The sequence below is a fragment of the Haemaphysalis longicornis genome, unplaced genomic scaffold (assembly GCF_048455015.1).
Source record: "Haemaphysalis longicornis isolate Haplotype H1 unplaced genomic scaffold, Haemaphysalis longicornis Haplotype H1 scaffold_7, whole genome shotgun sequence".
NCBI lineage: Eukaryota > Metazoa > Arthropoda > Arachnida > Ixodida > Ixodidae > Haemaphysalis > Haemaphysalis longicornis.
In genome coordinates this window covers 117,643,562-117,668,904 of record NW_027526422.1, presented here as the reverse complement: position 1 = coordinate 117,668,904, position 25,343 = coordinate 117,643,562, and the positions used below count along the sequence as shown (strand labels likewise).

Sequence of the window (25,343 nt, the reverse complement as noted above, 5' to 3'; positions counted from 1 at the left end):
TGCATCTTTCCAGCACCGGTCCTCCTAGCGGATGCCACGGCGAGCTAAAATTAACAGTAAGGCACCCCCCCCCCCCCCACACTCCTCCCCCACCCAAAGTCAGGCATTCGGAGAACCTTTGCACAAAATATCCCCATCCCGCGGTCCCCCCGCAACCGCCGTTACGTGTACCTTTCACATGAACGTCACTGTCGCAGGCGCATTTTCCCGTGACTAATCTGCAGTGGTCGCCGCGCCCCTTTTTCCTAATTTTTTACATTTTCCTTACTCCCTGACTGATAGCCAAGTGCTCGCAGGGTGGTTAGTCTCAAAAGACGTTGCCCCTTTCTTTTGAAAGTGTTGTGTGCACTTACAAACTCACCACGAGCTGTGGAAAAAGAATAAATACAGACGTGCAGCGCTAGAAAGCATACCCGCTACCCAAGCAGTAAGCTGAGGGGCGCTCTTTTGTTCATTTTGTAAAGCCGGAATGGAAGGCGGTGGGGGCAAAAAATATTCCTTCCCTAACTACCCTCCTCTCCCTCCCGCCCCACCGAGTCACTAGATCGAACGAGTCATAAGATCCAAAGGGTCGATACATCCATCCCAGTCATTAGATCCAACGCGTCGCTAGATCCAACGGGTCAGTAGATCCAACCGAGTCACTAGATCCAACGCGTCACTAGATCCACCGAGTCAGTACATCAACGAATGGATGTAATGACTCGTTGGATCTACTGACGCGTTGGATGTAGTGACTCGGAATCCGCTCTAGCGGGGGGTGGGGGGGGGGGGGGGGGGGCGGGGGGGGGCTTTGTAGCGGGCGCTTATTAGCGATGCCGTCGCCTGCTCACTGCGTGGTAATTCCTTCGTCCTTTTGAACTGTCTCCGTCCCCATAATGCTAACGCTGTTGTGCGGAGTACTCCTGGCACCGCAGCCATCTGCTCGCGGAGGAGGGTGAGTTCCCCTCTTTGAGGCTCTCTCGAACCACTCCTCTCTTGAAAATACCGTGTTGTCATAAAACTGCGAAACAGAACAGTACCCCCTTTCTCGTCTCCTTCAGCGGCCGATCTCCCGGGCTTCAACACTAGATAGGGTCCTTAAGAAGAAAATACTTCCATGTACCCCAAATGCCACGGGGTGCTCGAACAGGAACACTGCTTACGAATACCGCGTTTATAAGGTCTTGCTAATTAAAACATTACCAATCAAGGCTGATCACTTGCACAAACCTACGCCTACCACTCCACGCAACAAGGACCGCCTTGCAGTGCTCGTACCCAACCCAGCCCCTATCAAGAGCGCCACCTAAAAAGCTCTGTTCTACAGGCCATGTCCTGTACAACAGAGTGCACGTGCACCCACAAAAAGCAAAGAAAGCTATACCTTATTATTTATTCTTCCCTTCCTTCTTACTTCGCACGCTTGAAAACGTCCATTCAATAACACAGTTCAAAATACGCTTTCAGGCCATGACCAATTGATTTATCGCTGACGTTTCCTTACTAACACTGCTGTCACTAAAATTGCCACCTTTGACCTAGATTTAAATTCTGAATTTTTTTTATTATGCTGATGTGTTGGCGGTATATTTCTTAACACAACTTGCAGCTGAAGACAGGGTTGTTTTTTTATTGTGGTGCCAATACCGCATATTATCGTCAAAACGCGGCCTTTTGCTGCCGTTGGCCAAGGAAAGAGCTTCAGACACCAGAGCCATCTATTAGATCATCTACACACTCCCTCAAAAATCATCGGCTCAATCGGCAATAAAAGCCCAAGAAAAGAAGAAGAGAAAAGACAGGTGCCAATTCACCAAAAGGGAAAGTGATTATCGCGAGGTGCGAAGTCCCAAGACAGTCCCGTCAGCTAAGTATAGTCTCGTTGGGCAGAATTTTATGAAATGTGATCTGAGCCAGCATCACCACTTAACGCAAGTGGTACAGCGTAATTTGAGCCACACAAACAACTTCTGCAAGCACACTCCGTAGTACAGGAATTGCATCGTACTTAGGTTCTGCTTGGTGCTATACATGACCTTTTCTGAAACGCCCATTGAATGAATATCCGCGTCACACAAAGTAAAGAGAACAAAGTCGATTGATTGCACATTTAAACACAACCAACCTGTTCTGCATATCGCCAGCGCATTTGCTTAGGTTGATTTAAACGTTTACTCTTGACATGCCTATCGCTCTTGGACCAAATAGCTCTACTGAAATGGGCTTTTGGCGCGAAAAGACGAAAATGACTTGGACTGTTTGTGTTGGTTTTTTGCTTTACTTCCACTCCCGCTTTCTCAAAATGTGCTTGCAACAAAATGTATCTCCAGACGGGTGCAGTCGGGTCCGTGCAGAGTGCTGGCATCAGAGCTTTGAGTAGTACTCTTCACGTACAACAAGGTCACCCTTGAGGTCGCTCAGCGATTGACATCCTGCATTGACGTGCGAGGGAAAAAGACACATAAATAAAACAGTGTTTTAACAATGTTAACAACTTTAATTTTAATAAATGTGAAGTAATCACTTTTCGCCTTAAAAAGCCTAAATTTAACTTTGTGGTTAACTTTAAAGAAAAGATACTAATGCGGATATTGTCTACAAATGTCTGCGCTTTATTTTTGCTCCCAGTTTGTCTATCTCGGACCACATATTTACAAATGCGAGGCAGCGCCTCGATAACTTGGTTATTTACGACGCCGCTTGCACAATTTCCTGTCTAGTTTTCGCCAGCGTGCTTTTTAGCATACATTCCACCTCCGCTATAATTTGCATCTTCCGCTTAGTTATCGCATCAAAGCTATGTTACTGACATCATCTACTAATCGATTCAAGATCGAGCTCTACATCTCATATCATGCGCGTATGGCAAACTCCAACATCACGCAGAAACAACTGTAATGCTTACGTCAGTGTTTGCACACACGTCGTTGTATGGCGTTCCTGTGCCTGTTTCATGCCATGGTACCTTTGGACGCCTCGTATCTCATAAATATGCATCGTACGCTTCCAATGATGTTCACTTTTTTCGTCCCTTTTATTTCCTGGTCTGTATCTGTTGTTTGGGGACATCTGTTATAGTGTAAGTGCATAGGTCCGCTTAGAGTTTCTTTAATGAATTTCTTTCCTTTTTATTAAAGAGCTACACTCGCAGAAGATATCTCACCACAGTTTGTTAAGTCGGCTTGAACCTCGTAGAACTGTGCATTTTGTCTCCTTTTAGCGGTGTCTTCAGCACGTTCTGCTTCATTTGTTTCCTTAAATTCTGTTTTTTTGGCATTTTTGTTTTACATCAATTTTTAATTCCGTGCCCCCATTTACTCTAGCCTTTATTACTCACCCCATTAACTAACTAATGCCACATAACCGAAGTGATTCAGCTACCAAAAACACAAACTTGCCAATTACGATGACTGCATAACTGCATGAAGATTACCGTGCATCCAGCTGTCATCATGATCGCAGTAGAGACTAGAAATAACTTTCTTGATATTGCGATTGTTTACGATTTCTTCACGATCACTGGAGGGGAAGTGGTCGTTCCCTCTATTCGCAAAACAAAAAGGCAACTCTACTTGCTACATATGTCAATCTCCATAGGAATTGCTACTGGGTATACAAGGGTGCTCCAATGATTGGGCTCTCCATCACTTTTATTTCCTTCTCTAACCTCCAGCTCACCTCAAATTGTACACAGGCTCAACTATGAAACTAGAGTTTGGTAGCTTGCATACCACGGATTAGCAACGCGTAATACCGTATGTTTTTGCAGCGGGCAATCCAAACACAACGACGTTGTCCTAATGAGGTCAGGGACGAGTCACACCGTGTCAAGCTATTTTTACGCGTTTTCTGCGTCTTTCCCTTCAAATTTTGTGACTACGAACAAAAGAAAGTTGCAGCAGTCTCGTAGTTCCTAGGCAATAGTATAGATGTAGATTTCACTGCGCCAGAACTGTCGTGTACTTGGCAGAATCAATTGTTGCCGTCGGAAGAAAGTTAAATTTTGTTCGGACATAAAATAACCTCTAATTGCGGTTGCTCGTTCAAGCCATCGCACAGAAATCACATTTTTGAAGAGCGAGCATTGTAAAAGCCTAATGTGATTTTGTATAACGGACGCACAACAAACTACACACAAACGTAATTGCTATACCTACAAATAACGCCTCTACCCGGCGATTCCCGCGTGCATCAGGTACAAAGGAGTATCACATCTGCCAAAGCATCCGTAAGAACTTGTCATTTGGCCCGCAATCCCAATTCGCCCCATAAACAGCTCCTGAATAAAACCCTTCACTTATTTTTAAACATGTGAAGTGGGCAAAAGTTATCTTCTTAACTGAAGGAGCAAAATAAAGTAGTCTATACAAATTAGGCCTTCACCCTAAGCCACTCCCTTAAGAATGTGATTTTTTAGGAGAAATAGGAATTGATTAAAAGCAGCAGCGTCTTACAGCGTTGGGTGAAGGGAACTCAAAGCACTTCAGTAACACTTAGATTGAAGGATTAGGGCTGTTCACAGGAATGCTCAACTAAAAACAAAGGTTGAACAGAAGTGAATTACCAAGGTTACTTTTTCATATCTAGTATCGTAATAGGAATTTGCGCACTGATGATCCGCCTTGGTTTACAGTTAGTTCCCACGCAGTACTGCTCAGAATCAACTCTCGAACATAAAATCATATTGACTGAAGAAATTAAAATATGAAAGCTAAAATGCTAAACGAATTGCTCAGATACCCCATGCATCGAAATGTCCGCGCCGAGAGGTAAATGTCCGTGCACCGAGATGACCGTGCATCGAAATATTTCTGCACAAAGTTTCCGTGCACCGAAATGTCCGCACCGAAGCGTCCTGCTCTAACATGTGCTACCCGCCGCGGTGGCTCAGTAGCTAAGGCGTTGCGCTGCTGAGTATGAGGTCGCGGGTTCGATTCCCGGCCGCGGCGGCCGCTTTTCTGAGGGAGGCGAAAAGCAAAAACGCCCGTGTGTTCGAGATTTCGGCGCACGTTAAAGATCCCCAGGTGGTCAAAATTAATCCGGAGTCCTCCACTACGGCGCGCCTCATCGCCTGCGTTGCATCGGCGCGTTAAACCCCACAATCAATCAATCAATCAATGAATCAATGAATCAATCAATCAATCAATCAATCAATCAATCAATCAATCAATCAATCAATCAATCAATCAATCTAACATGTGCTACACCGAAATGTACGGATCCTGTTCAAACACGATTACTCACAACATGATCTGTTGCGGCGACGGGCTGCTAGATAACGGCAGAGTAGCGCGTGCCTCAGTGCGTTCGCTGATCGCTTTCTGAGACGCAGAAGATATGTGCCGTGACAAGAAGATTGTAATTGGCACTGCGCACAAATTTTGCATTAGGTAGTATAGCAAAAATTACTGGATTTTAATGAGTAAAATTTGTAAGGAAATGGCAGAAAATGGGCAGCTACATGGTCAAAAGGGCTTATGCGCCAGTCTCGATATCTGCCGCACTTCCCATTCAGCGTCTGTTATTAGCGCAGTTGCTCTATCGGTGTGCCTTCGTTATCAATCTTAGCCTGGCAAATCACATGGGCGCCACCAAGCATTATGCTTCCTATTTTAAGAACACTACGCGAACCTACGGTGCTCTAGTTCGAAAGGCATGCAAGATAATGTTGTGTACAAATAAGTTTGGTTTTAACATGTTTTCATGAGGAGCAATGCAATAGTGCTTATTCAATTTTATGAACTGAAGCAATTCATTTAGCAAATTATATATTAACTGTAGGGTTTAACGCGCCGACGCAACGCATGCGATGAGGCTGGCCGTAATGGAGGGATGATTCATTGATTGATTGATTGATTGATTGTAGGGTTCAACGTGACGACGCAACGCAGGCGTTGAGGCGCGCCGTAGTAGAGGGCTCCGGATTAATTTCGACCACCTGGGGATTTTTAACGTGCGCCGAAATCTCGAACACGCGGGCGTTTTTGCTTTTCGCCTCCATCAGAAAAGCGGCCGCCGCGGCCGGGAATCGAACCCGCGACCTCGTGCTCAGCAGCGCAACGCCCTAGCCACTGAGCCACCGCGGCGGGTAATTGGAGGGATCCTGATTCATTTTGACTACGTGGGGATCTTTAACGTTCACCGAAATCTTGCACACACGGGCGTTTTTGCTTTAAGCCTCCAGCAGAAAAGAGGCCGCCGCGGCCGGGAATCGAACCCGCGACCTCGTGCTCAGCAGCGCAACGCCTTAGCCACTGAGCCATCGCGGCGGGTATTTAGCAGATGGCTGTACACTACTAAAACGAGGTAGGAGATTTATGGCGGCGGAATTTCGTTATGAAAAAAACAGGAATGCCTAATCTTAAAATCCGCAAAGACTTACCAAGAAGCCCCATGGCCCGGTCGAGTTCCGTGCGTAGAATTTCCAGAACTTTATCAACTCCTTGTTTACCCTGCATTTGGTCAAAACGGAATAAAAAAATGAAATTTCCGACCACAGTTCACACAGAATCAAGCCTCGCAAGTAACATGTTCAAGCTACAGCGCAATAAAAGCACACAAAAACGAGTGAGGGACATACGCAGCGCTGACCTCCCCCGATAGTGTGTTGACACGAGAAACATTTATATACATGCAAGATATAGCGACACAAGAGCTCGTATGTCCCTTACTTGTCCTTGTGTGTGTTTTTACTGCCCTGTAGCTTAAACACGTTGAATGAAATAGCCCAGACGTCTACCTTACGCAAGTAATGTTCTTGGTGAAGACCAAGTCTTAGATATTTCGCTTTTATCCAACGGCATTGGGGCTCATATTGGTGATGTAGAAGTCTCTCTTACTTTAAATGTGCTACAAAGATAGGTGCTTCGTCATGCGGAAAAATCTTCCGGCATTGTATGTTTACAAGGCTCATTTATGAGAAACAATTCTGTAACTGGAGAATGCAATGCTAAATGCAATACTAATAGCAGGAAACATTATTTATATGGTTTCTTGCATTAACAGTTGCGCCGACAGGCAGCGGTCTTTTTGCCGTGCTGTTGTCCTGACATGCCCTGTTAAACGTATTTCGAGTTCAGAGGAATAGGTAATTCGGGTGTGTAATCTAGGCCACAACATTCAAAAGTCGGGAAGCTAAGCGGACCGCACAAAGACGGAATTAAACTTTAGCGCCCTATCCTGCCTTCAGAGTCAGCAAAAAATTGTGCATCACAATGTACATCTCACAAAAAAATTACACCATCTTCCCGTAGGGGAACCCTGAGTAGTGCGTGAAGCAGCCATGGGGTCGACTGAAGTTCCCATTAGTTTTCAGTTCGTCATCTCCGTTGACGTTCAGCTTCGCGTGCCTTCGTTGTATTAGTAGCTCCTTGAAGTAGTTTGAAAGAGTGAAGGACATAAGGCGCATCCGTAGCAAATGCTCCCGTCTCGGTTTGTAGCGCTGTGGGAAGAGCGCCACGTACCTCCCGTTGCGGCCAGAGAGTCGTGGGATCGAAACCGGGCGCCGGCTAGCTATTTCTTTTTATAGTGTACTGCGCTGACGCCAGCGCAAATGCTGACGGGGCTGAAGAGACGCGCATGTGCAGTAGAGTGCGGATGGCAGACGACGACAACGAGAGCGGGAGGGACACAGCCCCGAGCATGAGATGCTTTGCATCTAAAACCCAAGGAGGGCCAACAAGTAAACTATTTTTTGTGTGCCGAGATCAAAACTGTGGCACTTAAAATTGGGCGTATTGTTTTATATACATTTTTTTTGCTTATTCAAGGCCCTTCACCACATTTGTGCCCTTGATTTGGCGTCGCTGTTTACAGATTTTAAGAGGAAAGGAGACTGGAACAGGGGAACGGTAATTCCAAGGCACGCCTCTTTACTCAGCTCTCAGGGAACTCGGTGACTCGGCAGAAAGAGCCCGACGATGATGATTATCCACAAATGATGATTATAATTGGTCCCACTGGCGAATAGCAATTAATACATTCCATGAATCCTTTTACGCAACCGAGACACCTATAAACGCTCAAAATATTTATATGCGTTAATAAAATTTAGGGTTGTCTTCACACCCATCTGGCGCACCAAGATGGGCATCTAGCCGTGCTGATTAAGAGGATCATTAGAGTTTGTTTCTGACCCTCGTACTGTCGCACAGGAGAAACCTTTCCAAGTTATCGCACTTTTCCTGCACCTGCGCAAAGGTCCGAAAAAGAATATTGTTCACCTTAGGATTTCAAGCGCCCAACTGACCCGTTTTCTTGTATATCAATAACGTTTCCATTTATCCTTTGAGGTTGTTGCCCTCATAAATCTTGACTTTGGATGGTAAAATAACTCCTTTCCAGCTTTTACTAAACTTTGAAGACAAACATCCTTTGCCAGAGGTTTTCAAAGATTTCAAAGATTTTATTTCCTCAGAAGTACGAGGAGGCAGGCTGGGACTAAAGGCTACAAAGCCTGACAGAGGCCCCAGGCCCATTTGGTACAGTACAATGATGAGGCAAAATCAAACAAGCTAAAAATTCTAATGTGCGTTACAAAAATACAAGCAACATGTAGAGCACAAGACATTACAGAACAATATGGCAAAGGTACAGTAACACACATTAGAGTACAAAGGAGTACATTAAAACAAAATACAAGCGGACAATCAGAGTACAACTATGATTCAGTTTTAAAGATAGGCACAATTACAAAACCTGCGCATTTAACAGTCTAGACGACATCCACAGTTCTAGCCATTGAAGCAGATATTCTGATTTAAGAGGTGTTCTTTCGCCTGTGTTCTAAATATGTTTTTACTGTATTTGAAATCAATGGGGGTCTCAAACTTTGTTGAGTATGTCGGTGCGTTGAAACAAAGACTGCCTGCCGTAGTTTGTTCGCAATTTTGGTGTACGTATTTTGGCACACCTAAGAGGGTGTATACTGCTATTGTCGCTATGTTTGCAATGGAGATTTTCTTTGTGTATAGCTTGTAAAAGCTTTATATATTAAATTTGGCCAGGCTTAAGCGCACTACACTGAACAAATAGTGGACTCGTTCTCAAGTCGGCATAGTGCCCGAGAAAATTGGCAAATAGACGGAGAACTCTTTCTGTAACACGATCAGCCATTTCTAATTTGTTTTTTTGTTGTTCCGCACGCTAATATCCCGTAGCAAAGCCTTCAATAGGCAAGAGTGTTATAAAGCGGTGTTTTCATCCAAAGCGGTATTAAGCCTCTCAATCTGTAGAGAACGCCAATATTTTTTTTAAATTTCATTGCCTAAGTGTTCTATATGGGCATGCCAAGATAACTCTTCACGAAACCATACTCCTAAGAACTTCTGTTCTTAAACTTCGTTGATCATATTGCCCCGATATTCAATATGAATGCCATGATCTATCTTCCTATTAATTAGTTTAAAAATGATATAGGTAGTCTTCGATGCGTTTAGCTGTAAGGTATTTTCGTGCAACCAGCTTGACAACATTTCTAAATATCTATTTACTTCATACTGGAGTTCTCTTATACCGCTACCGGAGACAAATACGTTCGTGTCATCTGCATACATGGCTACCTTGGGTGTAGAAGGTATGTTTGTAATATCATTCACATATATTAAGATTAAAAACGGTCCCAGCTATTACCCTTGCGGAACACCCTGTTCAATTGACAATAACTGCGATGAAATACCGTTAAATTCAACAAATTGCTCCCTAGTACTTAAATAGGTCCTTAATAGCTCAGCAGCTATTCCGCGTATTCCTAATTTTTTTAGTCTTCTTAGCAATATTTCATGATTGATAGAGTCAAATGCTTTTTGTAGGTCCACGAATAACTCGAGTGTAAATTTCTTTCCCTCTATATTTTCTATTATACAGTCCTTAATATTAGGCAGAGCTTCCTTCGTTGACTTGTTTTTTCGAAAGCCGTACTCATACGGTGAAATGACCTTGTGTGTGTTGAAAAAGTTTGTTAGTCTATTATGTATTACATCTTCAAATATTTTTGAAAAGACAATCAACACAGAGATTTGCCTGTAATTGAACAACTGGTCATCGCCACCACCTTTGTGAATTGGCCTAACTCGTGGTACTTTCAATTGTTGAGGAAAACTCCAGTAGATAATGTCAAATTAATAATAAAGGGTAAAACTGCACTAATTTCAGAAGCAATGGGTTTAACAGAAAGTGGTGCAATACCATCGATGCCTGGTGCGACGCTGTTTTTGTGTTTAAAAATAAAAGTTTGCACCCCACTCGCGTTTGTCGGACTTAAAAAGATAGAGTTTGAAAGTTGTGACTGTACCAGTATAGCGCTAGTTTTATCTTCATCGACCTCCGAAATGTAAGCCCTGCTTCGATGAAATTCCTATTCATTGCGATTGCCATTTCGGCTGATTCTACCCGCCTACCGTTCAAGCGAGCAACATGTGACTGCGTGCTCTTCTTGCGGACCGTTATCACATTCACTGTTTCCCATATCTTTTTTGGATCATTACGTATATCCTCGAAGAGGCGTTCATAGTATCTGAGCTTGGCCGTTTTCAGGTCGCTCTGCAGTTTGTTTCTATATCTTTTGGATTCTAGAAGCAGGTTAGGGTCACGGGTTCGTACAAAAGAGTTGTACATTGAGTTTTTCTTTTTAATTCGTTTGAGAAGTTGTTTATCTATCCAGGGCTTTCGCACCTTTGGGGAATTTCTTTGTTGTGCCACTGGTTGAAACGCTAAGTCGTGGCACGCCAGTATGTACCTCAAAAATAGGCCATAAGCTTTGTTTGAGTCGTTTTGAGCGAAAACTTCCTGCCAGTGGAAAACTCTGACAAGGTCTCTAAAATGTTCCAGTCCTGAACTAGTTATTGTACGCCGACAATTTCTGTCACAAGTATTGCCGCTTACAGTAACCTTCGTGTCGGCAAAACAAAACACTGGTAAATGATCACTAAGATCAGCGGAAAGCAAGCCAGCCTAAATCTCATCGATGTTGATATTAGAAAGGCAGATATCTAGCAGGGTAGCACTACTAGAAGATACCCTAATCGGTAGTTCTACGAGATTTGTGTATGCATGGCATGCCAGTACATTTTTTATCTCCAGAGACCACTTATCCGCTGAACTCATGCCTCTATTGATATCCCCTATAATAATACAAGAGTTGTTATTACTGCTACCAAACTGAAGGAGTCGTTCAAGAAAAATGCTAAAGCTTTGCCTATCACCATTTGATGATCTATAGACCACAGACACTGTGGTTTTTCCCAAACGAATTTTTAAGCATCAACATCGTTATTACTCCTGGAAAAGTCGTCAATGACTGTATACGGTATGGATTCTTTAAGGAAAATTGCAACTCCACCCACCTTCCTCCTGGTCTGTCTTAAAAGGTGTTTAAATCGGTATCCACTAAAGAATGGAATCGCATCATTTTTAGACAACCAACTTTCCGAAAAGCACACCAGATCAAGTTCAGGTTTAATTGTTTCAAAGAAGATATTAATGTCATCTAGCTTGTTTCTCATGCTCCTGGCATTTATATGCATCAACGCTAGTGTACTACAACCGGTAAGCGCTTTCGAAAAACTGTCAATGTGATAATAAGATTTACCGCTTTCCATAAGTTTCGTAATGAGGGGGAATTTGTCAACTTGTCTCTAATACTGCAGTCAGTACTCTCCCTACTAGAGCCCCAAATGCCACTTTCCCGATATATTTGGCGTTTTGTGCTTGTTTCGCTCTGTCCATTTAGGCTATAGTCACTGCGGCAATAGCACGTACACACATGCGAAGACGGAAGCTCTTCTATGGCAGTTCGAAAATTCCCTTATATGAGCCTACTTACTCATTGGCAGACGGGCTCGAACACCGCCTGTGTATCTCTACAGCTGCATGTGAAATGGATGTCAGTTTTTAGCCAGAACGTAGTCATCCTTCGGGGTTTGCTTTTAACTCACAGTCCACTCCAGTTTTTCTTCCTTCGAGTTTCGAAATATTTCAGTCTCGCTATTCAAACTCCTAGCCTCCCGATTAGATTGTTTAGTACCGCTGCTGCCCTAATTTGGCGGTTGTATATCGTTTGCACCCCAGAGAAAAAATATTAATTCCATATTTTCTGAGAATGCTTTGTTGTATTCTTACTAGCGATCAGGCTGAATTGATGGCCTTATTAAAATTTCCCTAGAAACGTTGACTGTACCGCGAGAAGAATTCGATGTAACTCGCGTAATATTCAGGGGACGTTTCGGTACACACTTCGACATCACGGTGTTCGCCCAGCTCAATATTTGTACCTACATTTATTCGCTGTACCGGGTATGACTAATTTCCCGCTCGCAGTTTGAACCTAGAATATGCAATACAAATCATACTCGATGTTACCTTAATATGACAACTACTATAATAGCGGAGCTCTAAGGCCGAGCACAAAGTGTCTGTTGCACTAACACATCCGAAATTGTGAGGGAATATGGCGATGGGGAAAGGAGCTCACGTGGTGGTGTTCGGAGTGCATACCTAAAAAGGTGGGGTTAGGAACGTCATGGGAATAGAACCCGGTTTCTTCACGCCGTCAGGCAGGCAACAGAATCACTGGACCACGGGGAACAGTGCTATCAGTGGCGGGGAGAAATAACATGTACAGCCGATTGAAATGAAAGAAAACGCTTACTGTGGTCGGAATCGAACCTGGGTCCCTCGCGTTATAAAACCGATGTCTTTTAGACTGAGCTATCATCAAATTCCGAGAGCACGGCATTTTGTTTGGGTTCTTAGCGCGGGCATTGGCTTTGGACTTGCCCCCCGTGCTAACGCGGTCCACTTTGTGAGAGATGTGAAAGCCTGCGGACGAAACGAGCCGGACCTGCCAGTCATAGAAAACGTTCAGCGACAAGTTCAGAAACAACTGTGGAGTGCAACATCCGGGTCTCAGACGAAGGAAAAGGGGCCGCCAGCTCTGGTGTTTCTCCAGCGTCGCACCACTCGTACAAGCTGCGGCGATTTTTTTTTACGTTTGTATCATGGTTACACAAGACGGCCTTTGCGATGAGTATATGTATCTTTAAAAATACATTCCCCTTAGTCTTCCCTCTTTACCTATGCTCACGAACGGGCGCGTTATAGTGCAACTTGTTTGCTTCACACTCACTTGCGGATCAAAAACAGCAAAAAAACAAGCCGTTCGCACCCCAAAAAAGCCGCTTGGTAATTATACTCCCATGCTATGCGTATAACGCACATTTGGATTCAAGTAAAACTAGCGGCCATCCAACAAAGGATTTACATAAAGCGTTCACTCTTTCTGGAGTGCGTTTTAAGCGCAAGCACACAGCCGTAGTTTAGGGCATCCTAACTTAAAGGCCATTTCTCCTGATGACTTGCATTGCTTATATGTTTTGTACTGAACCGGCATTCTTTATATATAGGCGTGAAAATCATTCTCAGCCTCTGTAAGTGAGAAGTATATCCTGGAGCATTTGTCCCCAGGTAACATATAAACCATATTCAAATGATAAAAGTGAGTCAAGACTAATTGAATAGCGCGCACAAGTAGCGCTGTTCACTAGGTACTGCGTTTGTACCGAGATATGTATGGTTTACTCAGCCAACCTATTAATCGATTCAAAAATTATAATGCCCTTCTTCAACCGGAGAAAACAGAATGGTAGCCTTTCCTAACGTCGCAATGAAAACATCTACACAGATAACGTTGTATTCCCAGTGCGTCAAAGTCAAATGGCTGTGAAAGAAGAGCGTCTCAATACATACTTTGTGTAATATTCTTTCTAGAACATGGTTTACGTGAAAAAATAGTAAAGAAAATACTGCGCAAGTTGTGAAAATTGATGTTGAATATAAGATTCACGAAAATCCGCCAGCTTAAAATTATTTTTTACTTTTTTTGTAAAACACGAATTGTTTCCAATGTTTTCTAATGTTCATCGAAAGCGAAAAATGGTAATCACCTTGTAAGCAAGTCCCCAAAGCGCTGGCCGACCCATGAAGACTGCCTTGGCTCCTAGGCACAGTGCTTTCGCGACATCTGTGCCCGACCGCACACCTCCGTCCAGGTACACCTCACAGCGATCCCCCACGGCACGAACCACGTCGGGGAGACATTCGATCTGAGGTAATTTTATGGCATCAAAACACACAGTTGGGGTGCCATTTGGCATAACATCAGAATTTTTTTGTAGTTGTTGTACGATGAAAAACTGTCCACTAGGTTAACTTTGGGGTCAAAGGCTTATGCTTGTTGTTGCCAAAGAGTTAAAACCGGTGCTCCAAGTGGACTTCATCAGTGATACGTTTAAACAGAAATTAGAAAGTAAGAAGTTATTCCTTCCACTGCGTAAATATTAAGTGTAAAGATTCGATGAAACTATATGAACTAATGCGGCGTAAAGCATTACAGAGAGCTTAGGGCGAACGAAAAGGAGCTGGTTATAGACTGGCCTTCCTTCAAGCCACCTGGATACTACTCTTATAGCATATTCACAGTGGTGTACCGAACTCTAGCATTGGGGGGCTAACGATCTGCTGCATGATTGTTCTGTTCATACATAGACACTCACAACTTGAACGCTTGAATAATTTAAAGGTAAGGCACTGTAAAATTGTGCGTTCCTTCTATTTAAATTTGACAGTATAATCAAATTGTCAACGCGTCTGCATGCACAAGACAATCATAGAGCAAATCCTTAGCGATCCCACGATCATTGCCGGAGAACATTCTGTAATTGTGGCATTAGTTTCCGCCATAACTTGAGGTAGAAAATGCCAGTACGTCGATTTTATGAGAGCGCTTGCGTTCGAGAAACGGCTGAATTTGTTTTCTACTTCCACTTAAAAATTTGTACTCTTAAAGGTTCTCCAGTTTGTCGGTTTCAAGAAACTAAAATGGTGTCATATACTTGCCGTGGTGGCTCAGTGGCTAAGGTGTTGTGCTGCTGAGCACGAGGTCCCGGGTTCTATTCCCGGCCGCGGCGGCCACTTTTCTGAAGGAGGCGAAAAGCAACAACGCCCTTTCATACAAGATTTCGGCGCATGTTAAAGATCTCCTGGTGGTCAAAATTAATCCGGAGCCCTCCACTACGGCGCACGTCATCGCCTGCGTTGTGTCGGCGCGTTAAACCCCACAATCAATCAAATCAATTAAAATGCTGTCATATAAAAGTCCACCCATTTAGACAATAAATTCGGCAATGTCGAGCATTTTTGCAGTATCTTCGATGTGTCTGCAGAGTAGGCATTCTTACCGTCGATGGTTCACCGTCTAACTGGCGGGCACCATGATTGGACACAAGAATGGCTGCAGCGCCATGCTCCACAGCCTTCACAGCGTCATCAGCTGCAAATGGCATTCGCATTTATGTGAGCGCTAAAACGAACTAATGCGTAGCTTTCGTTAGCTATAAGAAGACGAAACAGGCTAGAAAATCGGCATAGATAACATATTGCGAATTGTACAAATGTTTTAGATCATTATGGGAATAAAAAGTGTTCCCTTGCCCTATCTTTATGCCAAAAAAAAGCTGTGTCTTTAAGGCATTCAAGTTCACGAGGATGGCTTGGTGGGCTAATTGGTGATGCATAATAACAGGTTTACCAGCGCACGCAAACGGGGACACGGAAGGAACAACCGACGGGACAAGGCGCTGTAGCAAATGCAGTAAATGTAGTAAAAGCACTGCACTAAACGTGCTTGCGCCCCGTTGTTCGGTGAGTGCGAAGTCATCACCAGAGCGCAGGATAAGCACGCACGCGAGGTTATCGAAGTGCGTGAAATTGAGTCACTTAAGGAAAACTGTGTGAGCATGCCTTCTGTTGCGCTTTCGCAAAAAGAAAATGAAGATCTGGTGCAACGTTTGTAACATGCAGAAGGGGAGAAGATAAGTGTTGACGCCGCATTGCGCTGGCCATTCTATTCGATGTGCCGGGTTTTATATGTCTCTCTTTTTGAATAAAACAACAGTTGTATTTCAGCGCCTTGTTCGGTCGTTTCTTCCTTCCGTTTCCCCATCTGCGTGCGCTGCTAACCATGCTCTAAGGTACTAAGCGTTGGTTTTATAAAAAGTGAACTACGGCTTTGTACATGTATGGTGCTTGCTTACAGTATGGAGTGACCATCACCACCACCACCACCACCATCATCATCATCATCATCATCCTGCTCAGGTCAACTGCTGTATGAAGACCCCTCACTGATCTCCAACCGCTCCTGTCCTGAGCTGCTTGAGTCCACAGTTTGCCCCCGAAGTTCCGTATTTCTTCCCTCCTTAGTGTTATTGGCCTTCGCGTTCTTCTATCACTATCTCTTGGTATTTATTCCTTTACCTTAGTTTTCAACCGGCTGTAGGTTCATCTTACTACATTGAAAGCAGAAAACCATTTCTTTTTCTTTATTTAAACTATGATAATATAAGTTCTAGTGTCTTCTACGATCGAGGTAGCATGTTTCTTGTCCCTGAGTGTAGCCCCTAACGCTAACAGTATCAATGAGCACGCACTTCTTTTCAACATCAGTTCTTTTCACATCAGTTTCTCAAAGTCAGTTATTCGTACACCAACAATCCATTATTATGGAGTCGAAAAGTAAAGCATCAGTGGTTTGATATTTTTGTGTGCATTGAGGTATGCCTGTTGTGTAATGAATAATTTTGCCCTCAACCTCAACACGCCTCCTAGCCAAGATTTAAATGCCGAGTATGCAACACCCATTTTAGCTCTTTTTTCATCGCTGTTCTATGAACGTGTACAGCGTAACAAAAGAATGTTCGTACCGTACAGCCTTTAAAAGGCTAATGCTCGCCCCTAATATCTTGTTTGCAATTACACAGGTATTTGACGTCGAAGCTTTCGATGCCGCACTGGTGTCGTTCTATGTCACGCTGAAACGCACTGCAGCAAATCCAACTGTACATAATGGGTTTTACAAAATTCTGATGATAATAGGCGAAGGCACACCAAGCGCTTCCAGAAAAGACACGATTCCCGTCGTTGGAATCGATCCTGAGTCCCTAGCTTTATGAAGCCGACATTCATCCGATTGCGCCATGGCGACATGGCAGAAGCAGTTTTGATATTCACTTTGACTTTGTCTCAGGCTGCATGGGAAAAAGCTTCGCGCTTTAACAATTTTTCCCTTACCCAAGGGGCTTTCATATTTTACCACCTACTCTTAGGTGCGAAATAGGTTAAGGTTGGTGTTGCTAGAGGGTTCAACCAACTGTATAAAAATTTCAACATCTTTTTGTGTACATTTTTAGACATTTTCTGCATGGTGAGCATGAATGTGATAAGAAGGACTCCTTCAATTTTTTTCACGGGTTTGATACGGTGTGACTGGCCGCCGAATAATTAGAGCACAGTAACAAGCTAAAATAATTGCAAAAAATAAAGCAATACACTCCTAGCCCGCTCAAGTATGCAGAGTTGTTGTAGGCCTGCATACTGACTTCTGTATGGAGCAAGTTGTATACAAAGTAACTCACTTCCTGCGACAATAATTTTTTGCGAGCCCGCCGAGTATTAATTATAATATATATATCTGGCTACAAAAAGAAGGGGATCCCACAATTCCTAAGGAAAATCAAGTTAAAATTCGTTGTTTTGGCTGCTTCCTTGCAGGGAGTGGATGCGAATATTTTCTGTAAGTTAAATGTAGGAGTACATCCTAAGAATAGCTTGGGCTCTTGCGCAGAGTGTGTATGTGGGGATTCAGATTTCCCGAAGCACACTTTTCCTGTTCGCACCTGCTTCCGATAAAACAGCATCAACCATTTTTCTTCTCAGAATTTTTCGCACTATTAACCCTTATGTGTAAAAATGATTTCATTAGGCGCCGAATATGAACAAGGGAGCCAATCGGCGTGGAAAATCAGCTGTCTTTGTACCCTTCGTGCTCGAATCCCGACATACAAGTGAGGCTCCCCTCCACAGCGTGCTTGAGTAATATTGGAAGTAGAAGATGTTTTACGACAATTTACTTCCGCTGAGTTTTTAAAGAGCCGAAACATTTCATACAGATTTAAAGGTCAGAAAAAATGCCGAGAATACCGAGACATTGGGTTGCCAGCCTTTTCCGTTACGGGTATAGCAGGCCTTTTTTTGGTATGGCATCGAGTCTGATATGGTTTGGGAGGCTTCAACCGAGATTGGGAATAAAGTAAGCATCTTCCGAAATTGCGGGCGGGAAATGTGTTTTCGTTTTTGCATCTTGTGCATCCGAGTTTATTCGTGCCTGTGTACCGTGAATGCGCCAGAATTAAGCGAGAATGTGTATATCCCGAAACACTGTATTCTATGAGATAAAGGAGCTTTCAGCACATTGTCCTTCATAGAATCCCAGCTGCAATCAGTGCTAGCAAGATCTATTTTTATTTTCTAATAGTGGGTCTACTAATATTAGGATCAACAAACCCTGTCGACTCACTCCGAAATTCATGATAATATTAACTTTTGAGATCCGACGTCCCAAAACCCTACTTTGTCAGAGGGTCAATGCCTATAGACTGTGTTGAATATTTCGTATATACTGTGCCATCGAAAGGGGCATTTTCGTCTCAGACTCTTTGCGTTGTAGCGGCATCATATATTCGCAGTTCTAATTGTGCAATCAAAACCTCACGGGACAAAAACTGCGCTAACAGCTCATCGCTGGGAGTATAGCAACGTAAGTCGGAAGTTCAGTTGTTCGTGCTTGTAGGCAGATGGTGAACGCACGCCTGTAAACCCGAATCTCAAGACCAATAGAGTTACCCGATAGCCCTTGTCTGGCATGCTGATGTACATGCAGACAGGCAACTTTTTCCTTCAGATAGGCGTCGATATTAGCGTCGGTGATGCAAGATGTAAACTGTTTTTTTTAGTCATCTTGCAGTCTTTTGTGCTAAACGGTAATAAACAAAAACCTATATTTTATTGCTTTCTCTACATTCAGAACGTTTTTGTAGTGTTTATACATCATATTTCAGAGTAATGATGTACAAATGACTCAGAGAAGTTGCATTTCACTAACAATTGAACAGAGCATACCGTAGTAACTCGCGTGGCGCATCACAACACGCCACCGTAATTCTGGTAAGTCACGTCAGGGTACTTTTGCCCATGAAACTGCATGTTTTTTACATTTCATAGCTTAACATAAAAGCAGCAACGGTAGACGTTTGTTTACCTCGTAGTACACCCTTGACGACCACCGGCAAGCGCGTTATAGTTCTTAGCCATTCAAGGTCCCTCCAAGTGAGCGATGGGTCAAACAGTGAATCCGCATACTTTGTCAAGCCAGACCCATCGCCCTCAGATGACACATTTTGAGAGGCAGCATCGGGGAAGTTGGCCATTCTGTTTAAGACAAAATGTTCTCATTAACAAACAGCGAAGTGACCGCCACCCCATCCCTATAGACGCGCCAATATTTGGTGTATGCACTTCCTTGTATTGCGCGAGCCCTTAGATAAGCACTAAACTCCCTGTCAACTTATAGGAAGAAAAAAAGTGCTTGAAGCCACACTTTTCATGCCAGAGTACAGAGGGAGCCATGTTAGTTTCGCTTTTCTAGTTTTTACCTCCTTAACACACCGGAGCAGACACAAATAGAGGGAATCAATTTGGTTCCTTTAGTACGCAATAATTGCGCCATCTGACTGTGTATTTTAGTAGAGACAAAATAAAACATTTCCTTCCTTCAATTATGTCTGCTCCTCGGTCCTGTATTGTGGGTAACTTTCGCTTGCGTGAAGAACTGCGAAACAGAGTTCGTGAGAACATCCGCTGAACAAAAGCGTATGCTTCGTTATCCACAACGCAACCTTTTGTTTACGATGTTTTTCTAGCAGTATACACCATGTAAATAAATGTGCGTCGAAATTAATAACAGTAGTGAGTAGATTACAGCTCCATAAATTTATGCTTTTTAGCGTCATCCAATGCACATTATTCTGATACCAGGATAAACACGTGGGAGACATGGAGAAGTATAGCTTAGCTAAAAGTATATACTTACATTAGGCCAGGTGGCAGAGCGAAGTTGTTCTTCACGTCAGCTATCCGCTGGCCAAAGTATGGCGTGTCAACTGTCAGCACCAGGGCCGTGTACCCAGCCTTCTCGGCTCGTCTAACCAAACCGCGCGTGACGTCACGGTCCTTGTATACGTAAAGTTGAAACCAACGAGCACCGTCCGGAGCTGCGTCGCGAACATCTTCAAGCGAAGTAGTGGCGATGGTGCTCACAATCATCAGCGTCCCAGCATCACGAGCCGCTGCACGGAAAAAAACAGTCCAGGTGCTGCTTTAAAGACAGAAAAATCACATGGTGTATTTATGGCGCTTCGCTCTATGGGGAAGAGCCCCTAGTTCATTGGTATAAACTATTTCAACAGCACGGTGAGAGAAGTGATCGCACCCTTGCCCATATTTTTTCGGAATTTCTCGCCAGCACGTCATGATTAAACGTAAAATACTCACTCTACATCGCCTTCTCAAACACCGATAAAAAGTCAATATTCAGCGGTACACCATTGCTGGAGTGGTTTTCTTCATGTGCAACAGCTAGCAGTACAGACCTCTTGCGGTAGCTTTCTCCCCATCTGGATGTGCCATCTTCTGCATGGCTGTTGGGGAAATACCAATCGGCATGGACAATCGCTCTTGCCCGTTCAGAAGACTCACGGTCATGTCTCGATGACTCACGTCCCGCAGCATCTTTGGCAAAAGTCGGAGCCTGCGCCAAAAAAAGAATGAGCAAAAGTGCAAAATTAGTTGTCTTGTCCCCAAAGCTTTCGAAGCCTAGAGCGTAAAATTGGCGAGACTCGCGGTGGCCGATTGCAGTGTTGGTTTTGTGGCTTGTAAAACAAAATCTGCAAGATATGCGGTTTCCTTTCCGTGGGGCTGCAAAGTAGATCTCCGCAGGCGTCACCGTGGTTTTGATTGTAAACATGCGTACTGTACCCCTTTTGAACTGCTACACTTTCGAAACAGCGCAAAGAATAGAATTTTACCGAGTAAACTTTGGGTGAAGTTTGTAGAATCACGAAAGTTAAGAAGCTATACCCCCGGGTTTTAAGGCAGCGCATGACGCGCTTCTTTTTAGAAAACAAAGGTATGTGTTCAAACCACAAAAACGGCAACGGTTGCCACCTTTTATTGAATTGAAAACGTATTGTTTTGGGCGTGATTTGCAGTTACATACTAAAATGCAAAAGGAGGTCTTGTTAGCCTGAATAAAATATCTAGTATTTCATCTATTAGTGCATTACAGCAAAACTTTTATTCAGAGAAACAAGTGTATTTCAATTAAATGCTAAGATGACTTTATGATGACTGCGGATTTATTTTATTTTCTTGAAAGCATAGCGCACATGAAGTTGCGAAGGTCGTGGGAATCCGTCTGCTGTCAATACCTTCCCTGTGCGGGAAAGAAGCATGACGCCACAGGTTTGTCTGCTAAGAAAGAACTCTAGTTCCTACTAGTTGGAATAGATATTCACAGCCATATTTATCATTATTTCGAATTGGGGTGGGCAATGACTGCATTGACCTCCTTTAATCATGTTTGGGATGTGTATTTTATGCAGCTTCCCTGATAACTATAACGACAATGTACAATGTATGCTAGTCTTTATGATACTAAGAAAGCAATAGGATTGTGCAGTGTTTATGCCTGCTGCTGTAGTTACTAGGTTTGCACCTTTTTGTCTACGCTGCAGCGGATGAGAACTGCAAGCAATCCTGCACATAATTTAGACTTGATTTTATTGGATCCTTTCGGAAACTCTGAGTGGAAGAGGTGACCTGGTTTCTACACATGAAGCGAATAAGACCAAAAAAAAAGTGCTTCAGAAACAAGGTTTAAGAACTTACTACAGCTTCCGAACCATTAGATTATTCTAAAAGCAAACAGTATTTCCGCGAATGCTTTGATGGTTTTATTTAACGTTATCTGAAAAGGGTGGGACGTAAAATTTATTTACTGGCCGAAAAAACTAATACCTTTATTTTCAATCTACGTGATTAGAGTAAATCTGTTGCTGAAAGTTGAAAATGCACTCGGACAATTTTATGACGGTCTTTTATTTCGCAACTTTTTCTGCTATATCAGAACACCCTCCTAGTAATACGGATCGTGCTGTCTGGTTGGCTTTCGCCGTTTTGGATTTTATGCATCTTATGCTTTCTTTAAACTTTTGCCATAAGAAAAGTCTTGCAGGTCTACTGGACTTTTTTTGGCTAAAGCTGTCATGATGCACACATTGCAAAGGACAGTCGGCGTTTAACTCTTACTGTATACGCTTTGTAACTAGTTGGATAAAGGAAAAATGTTTGTTTCCGTTCTCCTATTATTTAAGAGAGGCCCCCTGGAACCAGAGGCGAGAACTTTGTGAAATAGATTAAAAATCATGATTTCGTAATTATATTTCGTGTTGCAAAAAAGACCCATTTTGACAGGCAATATTTTGAGCCTGCAAAATTCAACCTAATTGCCTCCACTTTTTTATCTGAACATGCTTGACAATGCAGCTCAATCGAGTGTGCACCACAAAATAGAAATCATGCATCATTTCATCTAACGAAAAAAGATGGCTGAAGGCCAAGTTTTGTCGCGATAGATTGTTTCGTTGGCAAATCCCACACTGCGAGTATGTAATGGAACATAATTAGGGGAAATCCCCAAGGGGGAGTAATTTTCTACGTATTCTAAACAAGCACGAATTTTTTTGAAGTGTGAAGTTTCTGAGAAAGCTGTATAGCTTTTTTTCTTTTTAGCCGTTGGCTGCATTTAGGTGGATATCATACTTTCCTCCAGTGCGAGTATGGGCTACTTTGAAGGCACGCGCTACTTTCCTTCAGTACCTACAGCAATTCTCAGGTGCACACTCTGTTGGCCGAACGTTCGGGTTTGGGGTGTACGGAGCGAATTTGTACCTGCTGTTTGGTGTAAAGTGTGCAAGTTTTCGCGTAGGGGTCGATTTTAGGAGCTAAACCCTAAATTGCAACGTTGGGCCTACCTTCCTGAGCCTCAAAATGGGAAGTTATGACTAACGTCGTGTGTCTAACGGCCTTACGGTTCGCCAAGCAACCTCATGCTTCTCGTAACAAATTCTTAGTCGTGCTCTGACTTTTCCAAACCGCTTCTACGTTGAAAAATCGGATATTAGCCAGCTTCATGACGCAAAGGACCCAGGTTGGAGTCCCACGGTGGGGAGCATTTTTTTTTCTTTCACTTCACCCACGATCGTTCATCATCATGGTTAGAGCCAGATGCTTTTAATGCAGGGCGTATTGCCGTACAACAGCCTCAGTAAGGACGCTAAAGCTTCTCGTTAAAATTGTTTGTAATTTGTGACTTCATTAAGTCTGCCTCAATTCCAAAAGCCTAACGTGGGATTTTAGGTATCGCGGCGACTTTGTAATGCTGCCGGAATGCGTTAGAAGCAACGGCTTCATTTTAATACTGCATGAGCAATAGACAGGGCGCGTATTTCCAAACGCTTCGCTGCACAGAGTACCCACGTGACATGTACGTTCGCGCGATGCAGAACGGTAATTTACCGTGGTCATTGGCTGCGCTTAAACCTAATGCGACCTAAAACCTACCAAATCACTAATATCAACAAAACAACGCGTAGATGTGAGTTCAGAAAAAAATACATGTATAAAAAGAAATTAGGCAATGAAACAAAAAACTAAGAACTAAAGCTGCTGCGACTCGAACGCGAGCCGTCAGCGCCAGTACCCAGTGCTCTACACCAAGGCTACGGAGCCCCAACGGTGGGCTTTATCAGGCGCTGAAAAGCACATCGCACGCAGTGACATCACACATGTCACGTGGGGGCTGTGTGTAGCGAAGCGTTTCAAAACACGCAGACGGGGCACGTTGGCAAAAATTCTACGCGGACGATTAGCCGGCACAGAGGGAAAGAAGAACGGTGATCAGTAGAGAACGTGTGGAGACAGTGATGTGAGCCGATCCTTGGCTACGTTGGCGGTGTGTTCGCATAGATGCCGGCCTCGTTAATTGTTACGTCCACTCACAGTGACGCCGTGCGCGGGCTTGGTAAGGCATTTCGGTGCGCCCCGTCGCCACATCTCCGCCTTTCAAAATGGAGTGAAAAATCAGTGCAGGACCAGACTGGTGGCACGAGAGAATGCAATATGCGTGACGTCAAAATTCCAAAGCTAAGGCCAGCAGACAAGACCACTAAAACAGTTATTAGGTAAGGCACTGTAGAAAACGTGCGATGTGTGCGCGAAAACTCCATGCTGTGGCGAGAGACTAAAGCCGATGCGAAACGCCTGCATTGGGTCGAACCTCATGTTCGCGATGAATCAGAAGATTCGAAGCAATCTTAAATACATTTTTGTGGAACAACTGAGATGAATAGTTTCTTAAGATATGTGCTTTTTTTAAAACCTTTCCTCCTTATCAATTCTTTCATCAGACGGACGTGTTGTAATAAGATTCGGAGTTGGCCTCAATGCAGAAACCGGCGTTAACCCTCCAGCTAGCATAGTGATCCCGTGTAATCCTGTGTAATGGCAGCCAAGCAAAATTTTTAATTGTTAAAACTCCGCACCTATTAAAAATTAAGATTAAAGTAAAACTAGGGGTGGCGATAGAATGGTATAATCGACCAATCGTCAGATAATTTGTTTAGTGATGTTTCAATTCCGGAAACATTCATTTATTGACGGAAAAACGGTAATGGGGAATGTGCACAAATATACGGTAAAATACCTTGAAAAAGTGAGCGAAACAGGACATAAGGATGAAATTACCAAAGCGATGAATGGCTCTATAATATTTTTCAATAGTTGTGCATTAGATTAGGAATTGAAGAGCACGCAGAGTAAAGTTGGCTTTGCCGGGTAGCTTTTATTTGCGCTGACACCTGGAACGGCTCCTTTAGCAAGCTTCGCTGAAGAAAATTGACGTATTAAGAAAAACGGTGAAGGCAAGCCTAAAAATTAGCAGGTTGAAGTGGTCTCTACGAAACGGGATAAAATGTCAGTTTTTTACACATGCCCCACCGTCACTTACCTTCGGAATCCACAGATATTTTCACGCAGTGTCTGCTGCTGGTCGGCTCCACTCTGGTAGTAACCACGAGCATTCACGCTCATTCGTAAAACTCCCAACTTCTCTACATCGGCGAGGGTAACAACCGTCGTATCCTGAGCGTCCGAATTGCGACCGCCAAACCCATCTCCACATGGTGACTCTGCAGCCGACGGCATCTTGGTGTTTCGCCACGCGATCTGGTCGCAGGGCGGTTAACAGATGTACCGCAGGGGCCCTTCGTGAGGCTCAAGGGGACAAAACTTATCTCACTTCTCCAGTGGCGTAGAAGCTGACTGTCGTCTCGAGACATCCGATGAAAGAGCGC

General features: G+C 43.6%; 1 protein-coding gene across 1 annotated transcript; it reads right to left on the bottom strand.

Annotated features, from left to right (window-relative positions):
- Nucleotides 1–1,534: 1,534 nt before the first annotated feature.
- LOC144146866 (2-Hydroxyacid oxidase 1-like) lies at nucleotides 1,535–25,343 on the bottom strand. Its single transcript, XM_077678827.1, has 8 exons — nucleotides 24,998–25,343; nucleotides 20,523–20,680; nucleotides 19,964–20,219; nucleotides 19,133–19,302; nucleotides 15,216–15,307; nucleotides 13,923–14,081; nucleotides 6,365–6,434; nucleotides 1,535–2,414 (listed from the first exon to the last, which is right to left on the bottom strand). Exons 1-8 carry the CDS (start codon nucleotides 25,192–25,194, stop codon nucleotides 2,347–2,349), a joined length of 1,170 nt encoding a protein of 389 aa, XP_077534953.1. The 5' UTR covers nucleotides 25,195–25,343; the 3' UTR covers nucleotides 1,535–2,346.